The 24052-nt window shown below is 42.9% G+C and overlaps 2 protein-coding genes across 2 annotated transcripts in view; one reads left to right on the top strand and one right to left on the bottom strand.

Moving 5' to 3' along the window:
• trpc1 (transient receptor potential cation channel, subfamily C, member 1) overlaps nucleotides 1-10998 on the bottom strand; it is a 76796-nt gene extending 65798 nt beyond the window's left edge. The window contains exon 1 of the mRNA XM_014157283.2: nucleotides 10417-10998. Within this exon, the coding sequence (XP_014012758.1) occupies nucleotides 10417-10615 (199 nt within the window). The 5' untranslated portion in view covers nucleotides 10616-10998. The remainder of the gene's footprint in view (nucleotides 1-10416) is intronic.
• A 3189-nt stretch (nucleotides 10999-14187) lies between these two features.
• Nucleotides 14188-16672, top strand: chst2 (Carbohydrate sulfotransferase 2). The gene is given in 1 exon segment (NM_001140092.1): nucleotides 14188-16672. A coding segment is annotated over 1 exon segment (1398 nt). The 5' UTR covers nucleotides 14188-14727; the 3' UTR covers nucleotides 16126-16672.
• Nucleotides 16673-24052: the final 7380 nt, after the last annotated feature.

Raw genomic sequence — 24052 nt, 5'->3', positions numbered from 1 at the left:
ACACAAGAGCATATAGCTCCACATAGCTCTACACAAGAGCATATAGCTCCACATAGCTCTACACAAGAGCATATAGCTCCACATAGCTCTACACAAGAGCATATAGCTCTACACAAGAGCATATTGCTCCACATAGCTCTACACAAGAGCATATAGCTCCACATAGCTCTACACAAGAGCATATAGCTCCACATAGCTCTACACAAGAGCATATAGCTCCACATAGCTCTACACAAGGGCATATAGCTCCACATAGCTCTACACAAGAGCATATAGCTCCACATAGCTCTACACAAGAGCATATAGCTCCACATAGCTCTACACAAGAGCATATAGCTCCACATAGCTCTACACAAGAGCATATAGCTCCACATAGCTCTACACAAGAGCATATAGCTCCACATAGCTCTACACAAGAGCATATAGCTCCACATAGCTCTACACAAGAGCATATAGCTCCACATAGCTCTACACAAGAGCATATAGCTCCACATAGCTCTACACAAGAGCATACAGCTCCACATAGCTCTACACAAGAGCATATAGCTCTACACAAGAGCATATAGCTCTACACAAGAGCATATAGCTCCACATAGCTCTACACAAGAGCATATAGCTCCACATAGCTCTACACAAGAGCATATAGCTCCACATAGCTCTACACAAGAGCATATAGCTCCACATAGCTCTACACAAGAGCATATAGCTCCACATAGCTCTACACAAGAGCATATAGCTCTACACAAGAGCATATAGCTCCACATAGCTCTACACAAGAGCATATAGCTCCACATAGCTCTACACAAGAGCATATAGCGCCACATAGCTCTACACAAGGGCATATGGCTCTACACAGAGCATATAGCTCCAGCTCTACACGGCCACATAGCTCTACACAAGAGCATATAGCTCCACATAGCTCTACACAAGAGCATATAGCTCCACATAGCTCTACACAAGAGCATATAGCTCCACATAGCTCTACACAAGAGCATATAGCTCCACATAGCTCTACACAAGAGCATATAGCTCCACATAGCTCTACACAAGAGCATATAGCTCCACATAGCTCTACACAAGAGCATATAGCTCCACATAGCTCTACACAAGAGCATATAGCTCCACATAGCTCTACACAAGAGCATATAGCTCCACATGGCTCTACACAAGAGCATATAGCTCCACATAGCTCTACACAAGAGCATATAGCTCCACTAGCTCTACACAAGAGCATATAGCTCCACATAGCTCTACACAAGAGCATATAGCTCCACATAGCTCTACACAAGAGCATATAGCTCCACATAGCTCTACACAAGAGCATATAGCTCCACATAGCTCTACACAAGAGCATATAGCTCCACATAGCTCTACACAAGAGCATATAGCTCCACATAGCTCTACACAGGGCATATGGCTCTACACAAGGGCATATAGCTCTACACAAGAGCATATAGCTCCACATAGCTCTACACAAGAGCATATAGCTCCACATAGCTCTACACAAGAGCATATAGCTCCACATAGCTCTACACAAGAGCATATAGCTCCACATAGCTCTACACAAGAGCATATAGCTCCACATAGCTCTACACAAGAGCATATAGCTCTACACAAGAGCATATAGCTCCACATAGCTCTACACAAGAGCATATAGCTCCACATAGCTCTACACAAGAGCATATAGCTCCACATGGCTCTACACAAGAGCATATAGCTCCACATAGCTCTACACAAGAGCATATAGCTCCACATAGCTCTACACAAGAGCATATAGCTCTACACAAGAGCATATAGCTCCACATAGCTCTACACAAGAGCATATAGCTCCACATAGCTCTACACAAGAGCATATAGCTCCACATAGCTCTACACAAGAGCATATAGCTCCACATAGCTCTACACAAGAGCATATAGCTCTACACAAGAGCATATAGCTCCACATAGCTCTACACAAGAGCATATAGCTCCACATAGCTCTACACAAGAGCATATAGCTCTACACAAGAGCATATAGCTCCACATAGCTCTACACAAGAGCATATAGCTCCACATAGCTCTACACAAGAGCATATAGCTCCACATAGCTCTACACAAGAGCATATAGCTCTACACAAGAGCATATAGCTCCACATAGCTCTACACAAGAGCATATAGCTCCACATAGCTCTACACAAGAGCATATAGCTCCACATAGCTCTACACATTAGCTCTACACAAGAGCATATAGCTCCACATAGCTCTACACAAGAGCATATAGCTCCACATAGCTCTACACAAGAGCATATAGCTCCACATAGCTCTACACAAGAGCATATAGCTCCACATAGCTCTACACAAGAGCATATAGCTCCACATAGCTCTACACAAGAGCATATAGCTCCACATAGCTCTACACAAGAGCATATAGCTCCACATAGCTCTACACAAGAGCATATAGCTCTACACAAGAGCATATAGCTCCACATAGCTCTACACAAGAGCATATAGCTCCACATAGCTCTACACAAGAGCATATAGCTCCACATAGCTCTACACAAGAGCATATAGCTCCACATAGCTCTACACAAGAGCATATAGCTCCACATAGCTCTACACAAGAGCATATGGCTCACATAGCTCTACACAAGAGCATATAGCTCCACATAGCTCTACACAAGAGCATATAGCTCCACATAGCTCTACACAAGAGCATATAGCTCCACATAGCTCTACACAAGAGCATATAGCTCCACATAGCTCTACACAAGGAGCATATAGCTCTACACAGAGCATATAGCTCTACACAAGAGCATATAGCTCCACATAGCTCTACACAAGAGCATATAGCTCCACATAGCTCTACACAAGAGCATATAGCTCCACATAGCTCTACACAAGAGCATATAGCTCCACATAGCTCTACACAAGAGCATATAGCTCCACATAGCTCTACACAAGAGCATATAGCTCTACACAAGAGCATATAGCTCCACATAGCTCTACACAAGAGCATATAGCTCCACATAGCTCTACACAAGAGCATATAGCTCCACATAGCTCTACACAAGAGCATATAGCTCTCACATAGCTCTACACAAGAGCATATAGCTCCACATAGCTCTACACAAGAGCATATAGCTCCACATAGCTCTACACAAGAGCATATAGCTCCACATAGCTCTACACAAGAGCATATAGCTCCACATAGCTCTACACAAGAGCATATAGCTCCACATAGCTCTACACAAGAGCATATAGCTCTACACAAGAGCATATTGCTCCACATAGCTCTACACAAGAGCATATAGCTCCACATAGCTCTACACAAGAGCATATAGCTCCACATAGCTCTACACAAGAGCATATAGCTCCACATAGCTCTACACAAGAGCATATAGCTCTACACAAGAGCATATAGCTCCAGATAGCTCTACACAAGAGCATATAGCTCCACATAGCTCTACACAAGAGCATATAGCTCCACATAGCTCTACACAAGAGCATATAGCTCCACATAGCTCTACACAAGAGCATATAGCTCCACATAGCTCTACACAAGAGCATATAGCTCCACATAGCTCTACACAAGAGCATATAGCTCCACATAGCTCTACACAAGAGCATATAGCTCCACATAGCTCTACACAAGAGCATATAGCTCCACATAGCTCTACACAAGAGCATATAGCTCCACATAGCTCTACACAAGAGCATATAGCTCCACATAGCTCTACACAAGAGCATATAGCTCCACATAGCTCTACACAAGAGCATATGGCTCCACATAGCTCTACACAAGAGCATATAGCTCCACATAGCTCTACACAAGAGCATATAGCTCCACATAGCTCTACACAAGAGCATATAGCTCCACATAGCTCTACACAAGAGCATATAGCTCTACACAGGCTCTAGCACATAGCTCTACACAAGAGCATATAGCTCCACATAGCTCTACACAAGAGCATATAGCTCCACATAGCTCTACACAAGAGCATATAGCTCCACATAGCTCTACACAAGAGCATATAGCTCCACATAGCTCTACACAAGAGCATATAGCTCTACACAAGAGCATATTGCTCCACATAGCTCTACACAAGAGCATATAGCTCCACATAGCTCTACACAAGAGCATATAGCTCCACATAGCTCTACACAAGAGCATATAGCTCCACATAGCTCTACACAAGAGCATATAGCTCCACATAGCTCTACACAAGAGCATATAGCTCCACATAGCTCTACACAAGAGCATATAGCTCCACATAGCTCTACACAAGAGCATATAGCAGCTCTACACAAGAGCATATAGCTCCACATAGCTCTACACAAGAGCATATAGCTCCACATAGCTCTACACAAGAGCATATAGCTCCACATAGCTCTACACAAGAGCATATAGCTCTACACAAGAGCATATAGCTCCAGATAGCTCTACACAAGAGCATATAGCTCCACATAGCTCTACACAAGAGCATATAGCTCCACATAGCTCTACACAAGAGCATATAGCTCCACATAGCTCTACACAAGAGCATATAGCTCCACATAGCTCTACACAAGAGCATATAGCTCTACACAAGAGCATATAGCTCCACATAGCTCTACACAAGAGCATATAGCTCCACATAGCTCTACACAAGAGCATATAGCTCCACATAGCTCTAAACAAGAGCATGCTCCACATAGCTCTACACAAGAGCATATAGCTCCACATAGCTCTACACAAGAGCATATAGCTCCACATAGCTCTACACAAGAGCATATAGCTCCACATAGCTCTACACAAGAGCATATAGCTCCACATAGCTCTACACAAGAGCATATAGCTCCACATAGCTCTACACAAGAGCATATAGCTCCACATAGCTCTACACAAGAGCATATAGCTCCACATAGCTCTACACAAGAGCATATAGCTCCACATAGCTCTACACAAGAGCATATAGCTCCACATAGCTCTACACAAGAGCATATAGCTCTACACAAGAGCATATAGCTCCACATAGCTCTACACAAGAGCATATAGCTCCACATAGCTCTACACAAGAGCATATAGCTCCACATAGCTCTACACAAGAGCATATAGCTCCACATAGCTCTACACAAGAGCATATAGCTCCACATAGCTCTACACAAGAGCATATAGCTCCACATAGCTCTACACAAGAGCATATAGCTCCACATAGCTCTACACAAGAGCATATAGCTCCACATAGCTCTACACAAGAGCATATAGCTCCACATAGCTCTACACAAGAGCATATAGCTCCACATAGCTCTACACAAGAGCATATAGCTCCACATAGCTCTACACAAGAGCATATAGCTCTACACAAGAGCATATAGCTCCACATAGCTCTACACAAGAGCATATAGCTCCACATAGCTCTACACAAGAGCATATAGCTCCACATAGCTCTACACAAGAGCATATAGCTCCACATAGCTCTACACAAGAGCATATAGCTCCACATAGCTCTACACAAGAGCATATAGCTCCACATAGCTCTACACAAGAGCATATAGCGCCACATAGCTCTACACAAGGGCATATAGCGCTACATAGCTCTACACAAGGGCATATAGCTCTACACAAGAGCATATCGCTCCACATAGCTCTACACAAGAGCATATAGCGCCACATAGCTCTACACAAGAGCATATAGCTCCACATAGCTCTACACAAGAGCATATAGCTCCACATAGCTCTACACAAGAGCATATAGCTCCACATAGCGCTACACAAGAGCATATAGCTCCACATAGCTCTACACAAGAGCATATAGCTCCACATAGCTCTACACAAGGGCATATAGCTCTACACAAGGGCATATAGCTCTACACAAGGGCATATAGCTCTACACAAGAGCATATAGCTCCACATAGCGCTACACAAGAGCATATAGCTCCACATAGCTCTACACAAGAGCATATAGCTCCACATAGCTCTACACAAGAGCATATAGCTCCACATAGCTCTACACAAGAGCATATAGCTCCACACTTAGCTCTACACAAGAGCATATAGCTCCACATAGCTCTACACAAGAGCATATCGCTCCACATAGCTCTACACAAGAGCATATAGCTCCACATAGCTCTACACAAGAGCATATAGCTCCACATAGCTCTACACAAGAGCATATAGCTCCACATAGCTCTACACAAGAGCATATAGCTCTACACAAGAGCATATTGCTCCACATAGCTCTACACAAGAGCATATAGCTCAGCTCTACACAAGAGCATATAGCTCCACATAGCTCTACACAAGAGCATATAGCTCCACATAGCTCTACACAAGAGCATATAGCTCTACACAAGAGCATATAGCTCCACATAGCTCTACACAAGAGCATATAGCTCCACATAGCTCTACACAAGAGCATATAGCTCCACATAGCTCTACACAAGAGCATATAGCTCCACATAGCTCTACACAAGAGCATATAGCTCCACATAGCTCTACACAAGAGCATATAGCTCCACATAGCTCTACACAAGAGCATATAGCTCCACATAGCTCTACACAAGAGCATATAGCTCCACATAGCTCTACACAAGAGCATATAGCTCCACATAGCTCTACACAAGAGCATATAGCTCCACATAGCTCTACACAAGAGCATATAGCTCCACATAGCTCTACACAAGAGCATATAGCTCTACACAAGAGCATATAGCTCCACATAGCTCTACACAAGAGCATATAGCTCCACATAGCTCTACACAAGAGCATATAGCTCTACACAAGAGCATATAGCTCCACATAGCTCTACACAAGAGCATATAGCTCCACATAGCTCTACACAAGAGCATATAGCTCCACATAGCTCTACACAAGAGAATATAGTTCCACATAGCTCTACACAAGAGCATATAGCTCCACTAGCTCTACACAAGAGCATATAGCTCCACATAGCTCTACACAAGAGCATATAGCTCCACATAGCTCTACACAAGAGCATATAGCTCCACATAGCTCTACACAAGAGCATATAGCTCCACATAGCTCTACACAAGGGCATATAGCTCTACACAAGGGCATATAGCTCTACACAAGAGCATATTGCTCCACATAGCTCTACACAAGAGCATATAGCTCCACATAGCTCTACACAAGAGCATATAGCTCCACATAGCTCTACACAAGGGCATATAGCTCTACACAAGAGCATATCGCTCCACATAGCTCTACACAAGAGCATATAGCTCCACATAGCTCTACACAAGAGCATATAGCTCCACATAGCTCTACACAAGGGCATATAGCTCTACACAAGAGCATATAGCTCCACATAGATCTACACAAGAGCATATAGCTCCACATAGCTCTACACAAGAGCATATAGCTCCACATAGCTCTACACAAGAGCATATAGCTCTACACAAGAGCATATAGCTCCACATAGCTCTACACAAGAGCATATAGCTCCACATAGCTCTACACAAGAGCATATAGCTCCACATAGCTCTACACAAGAGCATATAGCTCTACACAAGAGCATATAGCTCTACACAAGAGCATATAGCTCCACATAGCTCTACACAAGAGCATATAGCTCCACATAGCTCTACACAAGAGCATATAGCTCTACACAAGAGCATATAGCTCTACACAAGAGCATATAGCTCCACATAGCTCTACACAAGAGCATATTGCTCCACATAGCTCTACACAAGAGCATATCGCTCCACATAGCTCTACACAAGAGCATATAGCTCCACATAGCTCTACACAAGGGCATATAGCGCTACATAGCTCTACACAAGGGCATATAGCTCTACACAAGAGCATATCGCTCCACATAGCTCTACACAAGAGCATATAGCTCCACATAGCTCTACACAAGAGCATATAGCTCTACACATAGCTCTACACAAGAGCATATAGCTCCACATAGCTCTACACAAGAGCATATAGCTCCACATAGCTCTACACAAGAGCATATAGCTCCACATAGCTCTACACAAGAGCATATAGCTCTACACAAGGGCATATAGCTCTCAAGGCATATAGCTCTACACAAGAGCATATAGCTCCACATAGCTCTACACAAGAGCATATAGCTCCACATAGCTCTACACAAGAGCATATAGCTCCACATAGCTCTACACAAGAGCATATAGCTCCACATAGCTCTACACAAGAGCATATAGCTCCAGATAGCTCTACACAAGAGCATATAGCTCCACATAGCTCTACACAAGAGCATATAGCTCTACACAAGAGCATATAGCTCCACATAGCTCTACACAAGAGCATCTCGCTCCACATAGCTCTACACAAGAGCATATAGCTCCACATAGCTCTACACAAGAGCATATAGCTCCACATAGCTCTACACAAGAGCATATAGCTCCACATAGCTCTACACAAGAGCATATAGCTCTACACAAGAGCATATTGCTCCACATAGCTCTACACAAGAGCATATAGCTCCACATAGCTCTACACAAGAGCATATAGCTCCACATAGCTCTACACAAGAGCATACAGCTCCACATAGCTCTACACAAGAGCATATAGCTCTACACAAGAGCATTTAGCTCTACACAAGAGCATATAGCTCCACATAGCTCCACACAAGAGCATATAGCTCCACATAGCTCTACACAAGAGCATATAGCTCCACATAGCTCTACACAAGAGCATATAGCTTCACATAGCTCTACACAAGAGCATATAGCTCCACATAGCTCTACACAAGAGCATATAGCTCTACACAAGAGCATATAGCTCCAGATAGCTCTACACAAGAGCATATAGCTCCACATAGCTCTACACAAGAGCATATAGCTCCACATAGCTCTACACAAGAGCATATAGCTCTACACAAGAGCATATAGCTCCAGATAGCTCTACACAAGAGCATATAGCTCCACATAGCTCTACACAAGAGCATATAGCTCTACACAAGAGCATATAGCTCCACATAGCTCTACACAAGAGCATCTCGCTCCACATAGCTCTACACAAGAGCATATAGCGCCACATAGCTCTACACAAGGGCATATAGCTCTACACAAGGGCATATAGCTCTACACAAGAGCATATTGCTCCACATAGCTCTACACAAGAGCATATAGCTCCACATAGCTCTACACAAGAGCATATAGCTCCACATAGCTCTAAACAAGAGCATATAGCTCCACATAGCTCTACACAAGAGCATACAGCTCCACATAGCTCTACACAAGAGCATATAGCTCTACACAAGAGCCTTTAGCTCTACACAAGAGCATATAGCTCCACATAGCTCCACACAAGAGCATATAGCTCCACATAGCTCTACACAAGAGCATATAGCTCCACATAGCTCTACACAAGAGCATATAGCTCCACATAGCTCTACACAAGAGCATATAGCTCCACATAGCTCTTCACAAGAGCATATAGCTCTACACAAGAGCAAATTGCTCCAGATAGCTCTACACAAGAGCATATAGCTCCACATAGCTCTACACAAGAGCATATAGCTCCACATAGCTCTACACAAGGGCATATAGCGCCACATAGCTCTATACAAGGGCATATAGCTCTACACAAGAGCATATAGCTCTACACAAGAGCATATAGCTCCACATAGCTCAACACAAGAGCATATAGCTCCACATAGCTCTACACAAGAGCATATAGCTCCACATAGCTCTACACAAGAGCATATAGCTCCACATAGCTCTACACAAGAGCATATAGCTTCACATAGCTCTACACAAGAGCATATAGCTCCACATAGCTCTACACAAGAGCATATAGCTCTACACAAGAGCATATAGCTCCAGATAGCTCTACACAAGAGCATATAGCTCCACATAGCTCTACACAAGAGCATATAGCTCCACATAGCTCTACACAAGAGCATATAGCTCTACACAAGAGCATATAGCTCCAGATAGCTCTACACAAGAGCATATAGCTCCACATAGCTCTACACAAGAGCATATAGCTCTACACAAGAGCATATAGCTCCACATAGCTCTACACAAGAGCATCTCGCTCCACATAGCTCTACACAAGAGCATATAGCGCCACATAGCTCTACACAAGGGCATATAGCGCCACATAGCTCTACACAAGGGCATATAGCTCTACACAAGAGCATATAGCTCCACTAGGTTAAATAAAACTCAGCCTTGTGGGCAAACTTCCAGTGTAGCTACATGTAGGCAACTGCAGTAGGCATTCATCCAAAGTATACTCACTCATCCATCATAAGGTAAGAGAGGATGACTGTTGGTAATAATGGTGTGATATGACATGAAGTGTTTCAAAGAATAAAGACTACATGTTCACACCTTTTCTTAAACAACATGTTACATTACGCTGTCATAAAGTCACGTGTTTTTCAAATGCCATGTTAATAACATCATACACTTATTTATTTTTTGATAAATTAATCCACCTAGAAGTCTAAAATAACTCACCTTTCTCACAGGCCAGTAGGAAGAGCTTTTCATCCAGAGTAGTCTCCTCCTTCACCTCCCTCACGTCTTTCAGGGCCAGAAATTTATCCGGAGAGGACACGTCCGTGACCTGATATAGAGCGGCCATTGCGACGGAGAAGGAGTAGGGCAGAACACTGATGTGCATCCCACTACTAGGCGCCAGCGACCATTTAACCATGAAAGCCCGTCACATGGGATGACATATACTGCAAAAAGACTGTTATTGTATTTCCCCCCAATGAACGGCAGGAGTAAACGTCTTCTCGGAAAAATAAATAAATAATTATATGTAAGCTATTATTGTCGTCGCATCCGTGTTGGTAACGTTTCATCCGTTTTTACGCAGCGTCGGCGTTTGGCGCGCGTAACGACCTTCCCAGTTGTTTCCTCGTAATAACCCTTTGACATACGCTATTCTTCTTCAGATGTAAACATACCGCACGCAGTCAGTGCATAAATAGAACTCTCCATCAACGTGTTTACACCCACCATTTTTTCGCATCGCTTCGCAGGCTCCTGACAGTCCTCTGGTCCTGATGGTGTTGCTGCTGCGCATGCTCCATCTCATCTCGCTGGCACAGCGCAGCCAGCATCCTCAGCGGTCCACTAAGACCCAGCGTGGACGTGTCATAAAGGGAAATGGTTCTAATCGTTTTTCAACCATTCATTTTCATGATCATATTTAGAGAGGTAAATAAATAGTTCCCCCTGAAGTATTTCCAAAACACTGTACTACAATCATAGTCTGCAATAATAATGCTAAAATAAGCAGTTTCATTTGGAATAATATTGTCTCAAAGTTTCTATTTGCACATTCATAAGATAAAATCTCAACAAATGGACTATTTACCTTGCTTAAATGTTTTCATACTGACAGGAATTATATGAGCACATTGTGTGTGTGTGCCTGTATGTGATCTTTCCCATCTTCCCTCACAGAAAGACATTTGGATGACAAAGATACAAAGCATTTTAGATCAATATAATGACACTGTGTCTAGGAGCAGCATGACTTTGAGGACATAGTGTAACTGCAGATAAATGTCACATAGGCCTATACTGCACCATTTAATACCAGAGGGCTTTTAGGTAATGAACATGCCATTGTACCATTAAACCAAGGACGATTGGGATAAATGGTGTTAAAATTACACTAAGAGGGCTAATAATTATGGTGCACACATGCATCTTTCAACATGAGGCGTTGAAACAAGGGGCAATCAGCAGTTGAACCAATTACAAAATGTTTTCCCTGCCACCTGTTTCGCGAAAAAAAGCTAAAGGACGGGGCTGGAGAAATGTAACCACTGTCAAATTCAGACTGCGCTATGGATGCAAGGACTAACCATGTTTACAAACATCGGAGTAGAACAAGTTTATATTCTGGGTGCTGATGGGGTACGGCAGCTGATAGGGTACGACAGATGAACGAAACTCATGAAGCAATTAGAAGTTATGTTCTTCAAGAATCATTGGGTACATATTATTAATTTATAAATCCACAAATGGATTTAGCAACTGCAGATTTCCCCTTTAATGTAAAATTTTTTATTTTTCTAATCTGGGTGAACATATCTCCTGAAATAAGTTTAGGCGTAAATCTGGAGTACATTATCAAATCAAATCGAATTTGATTAGTCACATGCGCAGGTGTAGTCGACCTTACAGTGAAATGCTTACTTACGAGCCCCTAACCAACAATGCAGTAAAAAAATATGGATAAGAATAAGAGATAAAAGTTAAAATAATAAATGTAACAATTAATCAATTAATTTTATTTAACTTGTTTTTCTAAAAGACATAAATAATTGACAACGGGTGCAGTAGCCTACATAATATCCAAAGGTTTACCACACCCAACTGGAATTGAAATATAGCCTTTGCCCCAGCAGATGGCAATCTTTGCAAAGCAACTGCAGCGCATACAGCAGTGACGGCATCCAAAAACCTAAGAGTAATGAAAATACACATTTACCAAGAAATCCTCTCAGGAAAAGATTAGCCTAATAGTGAACTAAAAACTCTTTAGATGACTGTAGGACTCCCAATAGACATGCCCAAACCCTCCCATTTTTGGCTGCCATTGGTGTAATAACACATGAACTGACACATGTGAGAGGATCATTTTCAATCTGTTGGGCATTTGATCTGTGCCCCTAAAACATATGGGTTTATTGCTTGCCATGCCTGTCAATTCCACGCTAACAGCTGTCAAATAGTGGTTTGCCGCTGATTCCAATTTGCTTGGTGAGAGAGACTCAGTGAGCATAACCTTGCTATTGAGAAAGGCCGCCGAAGGCAGACCTGGCTCTCAAGAGAAGACAGGCTATGTGCACACTGTCCACAAAATGAGGTTGAAACTGAGCTGCACTTCCTAACCTCCTGCCAAATGTATGACCATATTAGAGACACATATCTCCCTCAGATTACACAGATCCACAAAGAATTCGAAAACAAATCCAATTTTGATAAACTCCCATATCTACTTGGTGAAATACCACAGTGTGCCATCACAGCAGCAATATTTGTGACCTGTTGCCACAAGAAACGGGCAACCAGTGAAGAACAAACACCATTGTAAATACAATCCATATTTATGTTTGTTTGTTTTCCCTTTTGTACTTTGGCCATTTGCACATTGTTACAACACTGTATATATACACAATATGACATTTGTCTTTATTATTTTGGCAATGTTAACATATGTTTCCCATGCCAATAAAGCCCCTTGAATTGAATTGAGAGGACAGGACAGGATAGGCAGTTCAGTTACCAGTTTGAACAGCTCTAACCAGGAACTGCTCTCATTGCCTATCTTTCAATGGTCCCGTTTGGTCCCATTTTCAAACGGGCCTCAGGTCTACAGTACCTCTTGAGACTTGGCAAAACACGTCTCTAATGGGAGCTATCGATTACCTGCTGCCTAGGCCAATATGAGACGAAGAGACAGATATGGTGAAACGTGATCAATAATATTCCCAACAGACCTTGAATATAGGCTATTGTCTGTTCTCTCTGAAAATGCAACAAAACATACGATTTGAAAATACTACCACACATTGATATGATACATTGTAACATTGAAACAATGTATGTAACAGATTTCTACTAATAGCCTAGTTGCATAACAGTGCGCTAAGCAAGTCTATAAATTAACGACTGGAGCTGAGTCGACCCGACGCTACTACACTGCCAGAGCGGAGACCAGCATCCCTTCCATTTCTATTCTATCCTAACAACAGCATCATTTTCCACAGTCGTGACGTCTACCATTGCTGTGAGACTTTGTTGTCCCCCACGATGAAACCGGGTGCCTTTGTACGATAGTCACACGCGATATCTCAGGCAGCACTTGGCCGATGTTGACGAAACTTCGGTGAATGATGCGTCTTGCCATAAACATCCTGCATTTACAAAATAACACTGATTGGCCCAAGACCAGAGCTAATGTAATTCACTTAAATTTGCGAAACTGAAATGTGTTACACGCGATATCTCAATTGGCCCAAGCGGGGGCGCTGCATCATTCGTGAGAGGCGACATGTTTACTGTTGCCTTTTTCAAATGTGGGCGTCTCGAGAGCAGTGCATTCATTGTTGACAGACGTGTGGAAGAACCAAGGGCGTAACTCGCTTACACACGTATCCTATCATGCTCCAATGGCGTTTAGAGAAGGGAGGGCTTTTCTCCCTGTACTCTGATTAAATCAGTCCTGTTTCAATTGTTAAGAGATACAATACCGCACATCGGGAATAATGGAAATATTTGATTCTTTGGACGAATAGACTCACCTCTGGATATACCTGCGACATTTAGCGGCATTATTCAAGAAGAAGCCGGAGCGCGTAATTACTAACGTATTACTTGTGTGCTGTGGTACAATGTTCATATAGGCTCCATCTATACCGGGGCGCATCAGATTTTAACTGCGCTGAGATGCCTACACTGAATATTGTCAAGGAGGGCGTAAATTGTTTGCATGAACGGTTCTTCGTTTTGTTTTTGATGGCAGACCTAACGCAATACGCACTGTAATACCCGTAATGGAAACATTTTCATGTGAAGAGCCTTGCGCACTGCAGTAAAGGCAGGGCTGCGTTATCGTATTTTGGATTGCGAATCGGATTGTGATATCGAATCTGTTGGCTGGGGTATTACCTAATCATTTAGCATTGGATTCGGTCGGTATCAATTCCCACCGGAGATATTCAATACGCTGTACGGGTTCGCCTATTGTAAATGTAAGAAGCTTTCGCCCAGTGGTGAGAGCCACTCACTCCTAGGTTACAGATGAGAGGGAAACAATACCATCAACAACTGAAGTTGACAGCGCCTTGGGAGAAGGATGCTGGCTACGGGAGAAAGCTCAAAACGTACAGGAACCATACCAAGATAATAGCCCAGCCCGGCATCGTGATGAAGGTGCTACGCAGAAAGCGGATTGTGTTGTTTATAGCCTATTTCTTGCTGCTGGTGCTGACCATGCTGAACTTGGCCAACTATAAATGGACTAAAGAGCCCCAGCAGTGCAATCACCAGATGAGGAGCACTACCTATCATGGCAGATCAGACATTCGGTTCCTCTACAGACCCTCTCTGGCCAAGAAAAGACAGTTGGTCTACGTTCTGACCACATGGAGGTCCGGGTCCTCCTTTTTCGGGGAGCTGTTTAACCAAAATCCTGAAGTGTTCTTCCTGTATGAACCCATGTGGCACATCTGGCAGAAGCTGTACCCAGGAGACGCAGTGTCTTTGCAGGGGGCAGCCAGGGACATGCTCAGCTCCTTATACCGCTGTGATCTCTCTGTGTTCCAGCTGTACAACAGCCCAGGGGGTAAGAACTTTACTTCCCTAGGACTCTTTGGGGCCACCCTGAATAAGGTGGTGTGCTCCTACCCCCTCTGCTCTGCCTACAGGAAAGAGGTGGTGGGGATGGTGGACGACAAGGTGTGTAAAAAGTGCCCACCTCAAAGCCTTAGACTACTGGAGGAGGAGTGCCTCAAATACAGCACTATCGTTATTAAAGGGGTGCGTATCCTGGACGTTAATGTTCTAGCCCCCCTCATGGAGGACCCGTCGCTGGATGTGAAGGTAGTCCACCTGGTCAGGGACCCCCGGGCCGTGGCCAACTCCAGGATCAAGTCCCGACATGGGCTGATCCGGGAGAACCTGCAGGTGGTCCGGAGCAGGGACCCCAAGCTCCGCAGGATCCCCTTTGTAGACCCCAACCACAAAGCCAACAAGAAGGACGGCTCGGACTACCACTCCATCGGAGCCATGGAGGTGATCTGTGACCGCACCTCCCGGACCCTGAGGACTGCCTTAAACCCTCCCAGCTGGCTCAAAGGGAAGTACATGGCCGTGCGCTATGAGGACCTGGTGGAGAACCCTGTGAAGATCCTGAGGAACATCTACCGCTTCGCCAACCTCACCACCAACCATGACATTGAATCGTTTGCTCTGAATATGACAGGTGGGTCTAGTTCGTCCTCCAAGCCGTTCATAGTGTCCTCCAGGAACGCCACTCAGGCTGCCAGCGCATGGAGAACAGTGCTCAGCATCCAGCAGATCAAACAGGTGGAGGACTACTGTCATCACTCCATGGCTGTCCTGGGCTACGACAGAGTCAGGACGGCCGGGGAGGCCAAGGACCTCACTAAGTCTTTACTGACGGTCTCCAAACTGTGACAGAAAAACCTGTATTTTTCCTTTCCACCAAAGACAGTGAATTCAATGTAATTTTGCATCTAGTGCCATTCCGTTAATCGTGGAATTGAAAAGCTTTACTTTGAATCAGTGTTTTTGAGGAATTCCACTTCTTGGCCACATTGGAATGTATCTTAGTTTTATTTTTCAGTTGAATTGCAGATAGTTATATTTGACAGGACCATTACTTTTGTATTTGGAAAACTGGATGTTTTTGACAGTCTGAAGGCATATGAACAATGACTTGAATATTGAACCGCAACTATGGAAACAAACAAACATTGTATGATTCATGTATCTTGTTATGAAAACACTTCAAAGTGGATGTTTTGGGAGTTATTTTGAATGTTCAAAACCTGAGAAAATATTTGGTTTTCCACCATCCATAATGTTTGTAAAAGTGAAGAACCAGTGAATGGAAAAAAAACATTAATTCATTAAAAAGCTAATTGTTTGAGCAGGTTATGTTACGTTGTGAGTCATGGATGGACTCAGAGACAATCATTAAACTGGTCTGTTATAATTATAATGTTACTCTGAGGAAGCATCTTTAACTTTCAGGTTTATTAGTTATTTATTTGTTAATTTGTTATTTATTATATGTTATTACAGTGGGACATCCCCAGACGACAACAGATGGTAGGACAGTAATAGTTTGTGGTCATACGCACACCCTTAAAAACAAACACCACCGTTCAAAAGTTTGGGGTCACTTAGAAATGTCCTTATTTTTGAAAGAAAAGCAATTTTTTTATCCATTAAATTAACATCAAATTGATCAGAAATACAGTGTAGACATTGTTAATGTCTACACTGACACCTCACAAGTCCTCAACTGACAGCTTCATTAAATAGTACCCGCAAAACACCAGTCTCAACGTTAGCAGTGAAGAGGTGACTCCAGGATGCTGGCCTTCTAGGAAGAGTTGCAAAGAAAAAGCCATATCTCAGACTGGCCAATAAAAATAAAAGATTAAGATGGGCAAAAGAACACAGACACTGGACAGAGGAACTCTGCCTAGAAGGCCAGCATCCCGGAGTCGCCTCTTCACTGTTGACGTTGAGACTGGTGTTTTGCGGGTACTATTTAATGAAGCTGCCAGTTGAGGACTTGTGAGGCATCTGTTTCTCAAACTAGACACTCTAATGTACTTGTCCTCTTTCTCAGTTGTGCACCGGGGCCTCCCACTCCTCTTTCTATTCTTGTTAGAGCCAGTTTGCGCTGTTCTTTGAAGGGAGTAGTATACAGCGTTGTATGAGATGTTCAGTTTCTTGGCAATTACTTGCATGGAATAGCCTTCATTTCTCAGAACAAGAATAGACTGACGAGTTTCAGAAGAAAGTTCTTTGTTTCTGGCCATTTGGAGCCTGTAATTGAACCCACAAATGCTGACAATCCAGATACTCAACTAGTCTAAAGAAGGCCAGTTGTATTGCTTCTTCAATCATGACATCAGTTTTCAGCTGTGCTAACATAATTGCAAAAGGGTTTTCTAATGATCAATTAGCCTTTTAAAGTGATAAACTTGGATTAACTAACACAACGTGCCATTGGAACACAGGAGTGATGGTTGCTGATAATGGGCCTCTGTACGCCTATGTAGATATTCCATTAAAAATCAGCCGTTTCCAACTACAATAGTAATTTACAACATTAACAATGTCAACACTGTAGTTCTGATAAATGTTATGTTATTTTAATGGACAAAAAATGTGCTTTTCTTTGAAAAACAAGGTCATTTCTATGTGACCCCAAACTTTTGAACGGTAGTGTAGGTGCTGGGCTAATGAATACTAGTATAGAACAAGAAGGCCCACACACTGTTAAAGCTCCCAATTCACCGCTTTATTGACAACGCTTCAATCCCGAAACAGATCTTCGTCAGGTCAAACACACTGAGTGTTCACATCCCAAAATATACACATTTCAGCTCACATGACCACAGTAATAGTCGACCATGATGACAAAGCAGCTGTGGAAGTCCCAGGAACTAAGGCTTTCTCATTTTACATGTTTACAGGTGCTAGCTCTCTGGATGCAAACAGATGATTTGTCCAAACTGCTTTTTAAAAACAAGTATTACAGAAAAGGTTGAAGCAGAGTAACTTTTTCACCTTTATTGAACCAAACCAATACATATGAAAACATAACACAAGTTATAGCTCATTAACACGGTAGTTTACCATCAATGATGCTACAATTAAATCTGACAAATATAATACAAATATATAAAACAAATGAAGTGCCGCTGGCCTAGACACACTGGTCATTGGTATATAATACGCTCATCTTATTATCCTATTACTCTGAGATATAGTACAGTGTCTTTGTCATTCCCTTAGCCTGGCTAGTCCAAGGTAGCCTGGGTACCTGTCTGCTTATGTGCCCTTGTCAACTCCTTATGGAATTGTCATGCTAAACATGTTCTCATGCCAAACATGCTTCGCTTGACAATGACAACAATAGAGATGGCAAGAGCACAGATATATCCGGAACCAGGCTAGTCCAATGCAGTTTCTACAATTAGAACGTGCAGATATAACATAATACAAACAAGTAAAGGAAAGGGAGGATGAGGAAGGTATGAGTAGACAATGGCTTTTTTACACATTCTGTATGGGTTATTGTTGGTTAGACACTAGACCGTGTCTCTCATTGTAGTACATGGACTGGGTTAAAGTTTAGAACAATGTGTGAACATTGAGGACACATGTGAATCATCTTGTTTCAGAGCACAAAGACATACTGTCCTACCGGGGTTGCATCACAACAATAGTCCTCAGCTGCCATTCTGCACATTCAGGGTGCGTCCCAAATGGCTCCCTATTCCCTAGTTAGTTAGCTACTTTTGACCGTGGCCCGAGGGAATAGGGTGACATTTCAGACACAGCTTCAGTCTACAGGGAGTCATCTTGTTGTTGAGGTCTTTCCATGGAGTATGTAGAAAATACATGTATTTTATAGGAGATTGGAATGCAACAGTGATCCATAGATTTTTTAAAAAAGACATCCATGCAGTAACCTTTGACAAGCACTTAAAAGCCAAGGACAGTGTTCTTATGAATATGAGAAAAACAATCTGTAGCCTCACAGAGAGAGAGAGAGAGAGAGCTAACCTTCTTCATATTGAATTTGTCCACTCCACCTTGTTCAAGGGGAACAGGACACAGAGATTTATGCCATACTTAACATGGGGCCAGACACAGTGGTGAATATTAATATACAGATGATTTCATTTTCTGGGTTGAATTTATGGGATTCAGTTTAAAACCTTGGAGCGTTAATAGTCTCCTTCACAAACGCTGCTAATGGACTAAAGCATTCGGGACTATTCTGACGCAACATTACATGATAAGTAAGAGGAGAGAGGGCTGATAAATTCAATGGAATACATTTGAATGAGCAAAAAGTCTGGGAGAAATGTGCAATAAATGTATGAGGGGTTGCTCGGTACAAAAATATAATTTTTGCTAATAACAAAATAGGAGAGTCCATAAAGAGAGAGTCGTTAAAAAGAGCAAGAAACCCCAGTGCCATATGTTGTTTTCTTTTCGTGACCCTGCCCTGTAAGTGTGTATGTGTGTGCGTCTTTCTTTCTCTCTCTCTCTCTCTCTCTCTCTCTCTCTCTCTCTCTCTCTCTCTCTCTCTCTCTCTCTCTCTCTCTCTCTCTCTCTCTCTCTCTCTCTCTCTCTCTCTCTCTAAACCCAGAGGAGCAACATCACGAGGCTTCCGGGAATGCTTGCGAAACAGACCAAACAGACCAGGCCAGGGTTTGAGGATAGACAAGTTAATGAGAGAAATTAAACATTTTCTCGAAATCTAAAAGTACAACTTAGATTCGAGCCAATGTCTTAAGTAGTTGAATATGTTATTACTCCAACCTTGTGAAAGTGGCAAACTGATACATTTTCATTTTCATCAAAAACAACTTTATATGGAAGGAGTGCCTTTGATTTGACGGCCTGCACATACACAGTTCGGTGTGAGACGACCGCTAGACCAGAGGAAGTGTTTCTACACATGAGCTTTGCTTGCCAACGTCGCCATGACTTCGCCTACAAGTGTGACCGGTGATTTCTATTGGAGAAGCAGTTTAAGCCTATCGTCATACTGTACTGTCTTTGCCATTATCACACGTCCGTCTGGGATAGGATGGAGTTCACGTCCTGGCTGGTAAGAGGTCAGAGATCAGTTCCCGGGCTGGTGTTGGGGGTCCAGACTAAGTATCACCCCCTAGGGATCCCTGGTCCTCCTGCGCCTGGTAACTCAGCCTCACTGAGGTGGAGGTGCAGCCTGCCTCTGTCTACATCCCAAATGGCACCTTATTCACTATATAGCTCTGGAAAATGATCTGTTTCTCTGGTTTTACTATTTATAGGTATGTGTTTGGGTAAAATGAACATTTTAGTTTTATTCTATAAACTACTGACAACATTTCTCCCAAATTCCAAGCGTTTATTTGCAGAAAATGACAACTGGTCAAAACAACAAAAAAGATGCAGTGTTGTCAGACCTCAAATAATGCAAAGAAAATAAGTTCATATTCATTTTTAAACAACACAATGCTAATGTTTTAACTTAGGAAGAGTTCAGAAATCAATATTTGGTGGAATAACCCTGATTTCCAATCACAGCTTTCATGCGTCTTGGCATGCTCTCCAACAGTCTTTCACATTGATGTTGGGTGACTTTATGCCACTCCTGGTGCAAAAATTCAAGCAGCTCGGTTTTTCCAGCAGGACAATGCTCCATGATACACAACCAGGTCAATCAAGGTGTGGATGGAGGACCACTGAATCAAAACCTTGTCATGGCCAGCCCAATCTCCACACCTGAACCCCATTGAAAACCTCTGGAATGTGATCAAGAGGAAGATGGATGTTACGGCCGTTGTAGAGAGGCGACCAAAGCGCAGCGTGGTAAGTGTTCATTATCTTTATTTAACAATGAAAACACTAGAACAAAGAAAACAAACTGAATAGCCAAACAGTTCCGTCAGGTAACGAAAAACAAAATAGAAAATAACTACCCACAAAACACAGGTGGGAAAAGGCTGCCTAAGTATGATTCCTAATCAGAGACAACAATAGACAGCTGCCTCTGATTAGGAACCATACTCGGCCCAATACAAAGAAATACAAAACATAGAATGCCCACCCCACACCCTGACCTAACAAAATAGAGAAATAAACCGTCTCTCTCAGGTCAGGGCGTGACAATGGATGGTCACACGCCATCACACAAAGCCGAGCTGCTTGAATTCTTTGCATTATTCGAGGTCTGACAACACTGCATATTTTTTGTTATTTTGACCAGTTGTCGTTTTCTGCAAATAAATGCTCTAAATTACATTTTTATTTGGAATTTGGGAGAAATGTTGTCAGCAGTTTATAGAATAAAACAAAAATGTTAATTCTACCCAAACACATACCTATAAATAGTAAAACCAGAGAAACTGATCATTTTGCAGTGGTCTCAATTTTTTCCAGAGCTGTATAGTGCACTACTTTTGACTACAGCTTTGTAGACCCTGGTCAAAAGTAGTTGACTATATGGGGAATAGGGTGGCATTTGGAATGCACCCTATGTCTCTGTATTCGGTAATTGTCCCTGGTTCTGTAAGGGAGACTTTCATGCTGTGTTACCTAGCATTAATAGTGACCTCACTGTGCCAATCTATGTTTGTCCCTATCAGGCGATAATTGTGTTATGACATTGAACTACACTACATGGCCAAAAGTATGTGGACATGTGCTCATCAAACATCTCATTCCAAAATCATGGGCATTAATATGGATTTGGTTCCCATCTTTGCTGCTATAACAGCCTCACTCTTCTGGGAAGGCTTTCCAATTTATGTTGGAACATTGCTGTGGGGACTTGCTTCTATTCAGCCACAAGAGCATTAGTGAGGTTGAGCACTGATGTTGGGCGATTAGGCCTGGCTCGCAGTCAGCGTTCCAATTCATCCCAAAGGTTTTCGATGGGGTTGAGGTCAGGGCTCTGTGCAGGCCAGTCATGTTCTTCAACACCAATCTCGACAAACCATTTCTGTATGGACCTCGCTTTGTGCATGGAGACATTGTCATGCTGAAACAGGAAAGGTCCTTCCCCAAACTGTTGTCACAAAGTTGGAAGCACAGTATCGTCTAGAATGTCATTGAATGCAGTAGCGCTAAGATTTCACTTCACTGGAACTAAGGGGCCTAAGGGGCCTAACTATGAAAAACAGCCTCAGACCATTATTCCTCGTCCACCAAACTTTACAGTTGGCACTATGCATTTGGGCAGGTAGCGTTCGTCGGACTACCAAATGGTGAAGCGTGATTCATCACTCCAGAGAACGCGTTCCACTGCTCAAGAGTCCAATGGAGGCGAGCTTTACCCCACTCTAGCCGATGCTTGGAATTGCGCATGGTGATCTTAGTTTGTGTGCTGCTCCTCGACCATGGAAACCCATTTCATGAAGCTTCCGATGAACAGTTCTTGTGCTGACGTTGCTTCCAGAGGCAGTTTGGAACTCTGTAGTGAGTGTTGCAAACAAGGACAGACGATGTCCACATACTCTTGGCCATGTAGTGTATATTCCTATATTAATATAGTAGTGTATTCCTATGGGTAGTAGAAGCAACTGTCTTACAGTGCACTAATAGATAAGCACTGTATTCATTTGAGTGCATAGCGATGGGGAGTCCTACCTGGTTAGAATGGGGGCTGCATGGTGAGTGTTACTGAATGCCTGGCCACAAGCCCACACCACAGGGGCACCGTGTGTGTGTGTGTGTGTGTGTGTGTGTGTGTGTGTGTGTGTGTGTGTGTGTGTGTGTGTGTGTGTGTGTGTGTGTGTGTGTGTGTGTGTGTGTGTGTGTGTGTGTGTGTGTGTGTGTGTGTGTGTGTGTGTGTGTGTGTGCCCACACCTAACACAAGGGCAGGGAGCTGGTCAGTGGGGGGCTGGAGTGGGTTATAGCAGGCTTAACATATCTGTGACCTTATAGACGGAGTGTGTGTGTTGGTGTCTTGGGAGAATTCCTGTAGGAGACTAGATATTTATGTTAACCAATCACCAGTTTAGCCCAAGTGCATCAGCTCTTGACTTTGATGAATATTCCACGTGCAGAATTAGCATGCAGAGGGGAAGGCAGATAGCCTAGTCTAGGATGTGTATCTTATAGCTGCAGACAGAGGGTATCAGAAGCAGCTTCTGCTTGATAGGGTTTTAGCTAGTGGTTCATCCCATGTGCAGGAATACAACACCTCCTGCCGTGCTACGTTGAATCTCCGCTGTGTCATAATGATACCGACGATGTGATGGGTTTCAACCTCTGATTCAGCCACTTTTTATTCATATTGAAGTTATGTGTGTGTGTGTGTATACTTTAGTTGTATATAGGTTGTTAGGGACCTTACTCTAGGTTGTCTAAATGTACAGGTTACTGCGTTTTAATAGATGATTAAAGTCTTATTGTCACGTTCTGACCATAGAAGCTTTTATTTTCTATGGTAGAGTAGGTCAGGGCGTGACGGGGTTGTGTCTAGTTTAGATTTTCTATGTTGTAATGTTCTTGTTTCTGTATTTCTATGTTGTTGTTTTTTGAGATGATCTCCAATTAGAGGCAGCTGGTCATCGTTGTCTCCAATTGGAGATCATACTTAAGTAGTTGTTTTTCCCACCTGGGTTTGTGGGAGATTGTATTTTGAGTAAGTGTATGTTGCACCTCTTCGTCACGGTTTGTTGTTTTGTTTATGAGTGTGTTTGTATGTCGGGAATAGTTTCACAGTTTAAATAAAATGTGGAACGGTACACACGCTGCGTTTTGGTCGCATTCTTCAGACAGCCGTGACAGAATCTCCCACCACCAAAGGACCAAGCAGCGTGGTCAGGACAAATGGACATGGGAGGAAATCCTG

Source organism: Salmo salar, chromosome ssa19 (genome assembly GCF_905237065.1).
Source record: "Salmo salar chromosome ssa19, Ssal_v3.1, whole genome shotgun sequence".
NCBI classification, from domain to species: Eukaryota; Metazoa; Chordata; class Actinopteri; order Salmoniformes; family Salmonidae; genus Salmo; species Salmo salar.
Note: the sequence above shows the minus strand (reverse complement) of the source record. Positions and strands in the feature narration are given on the sequence as shown.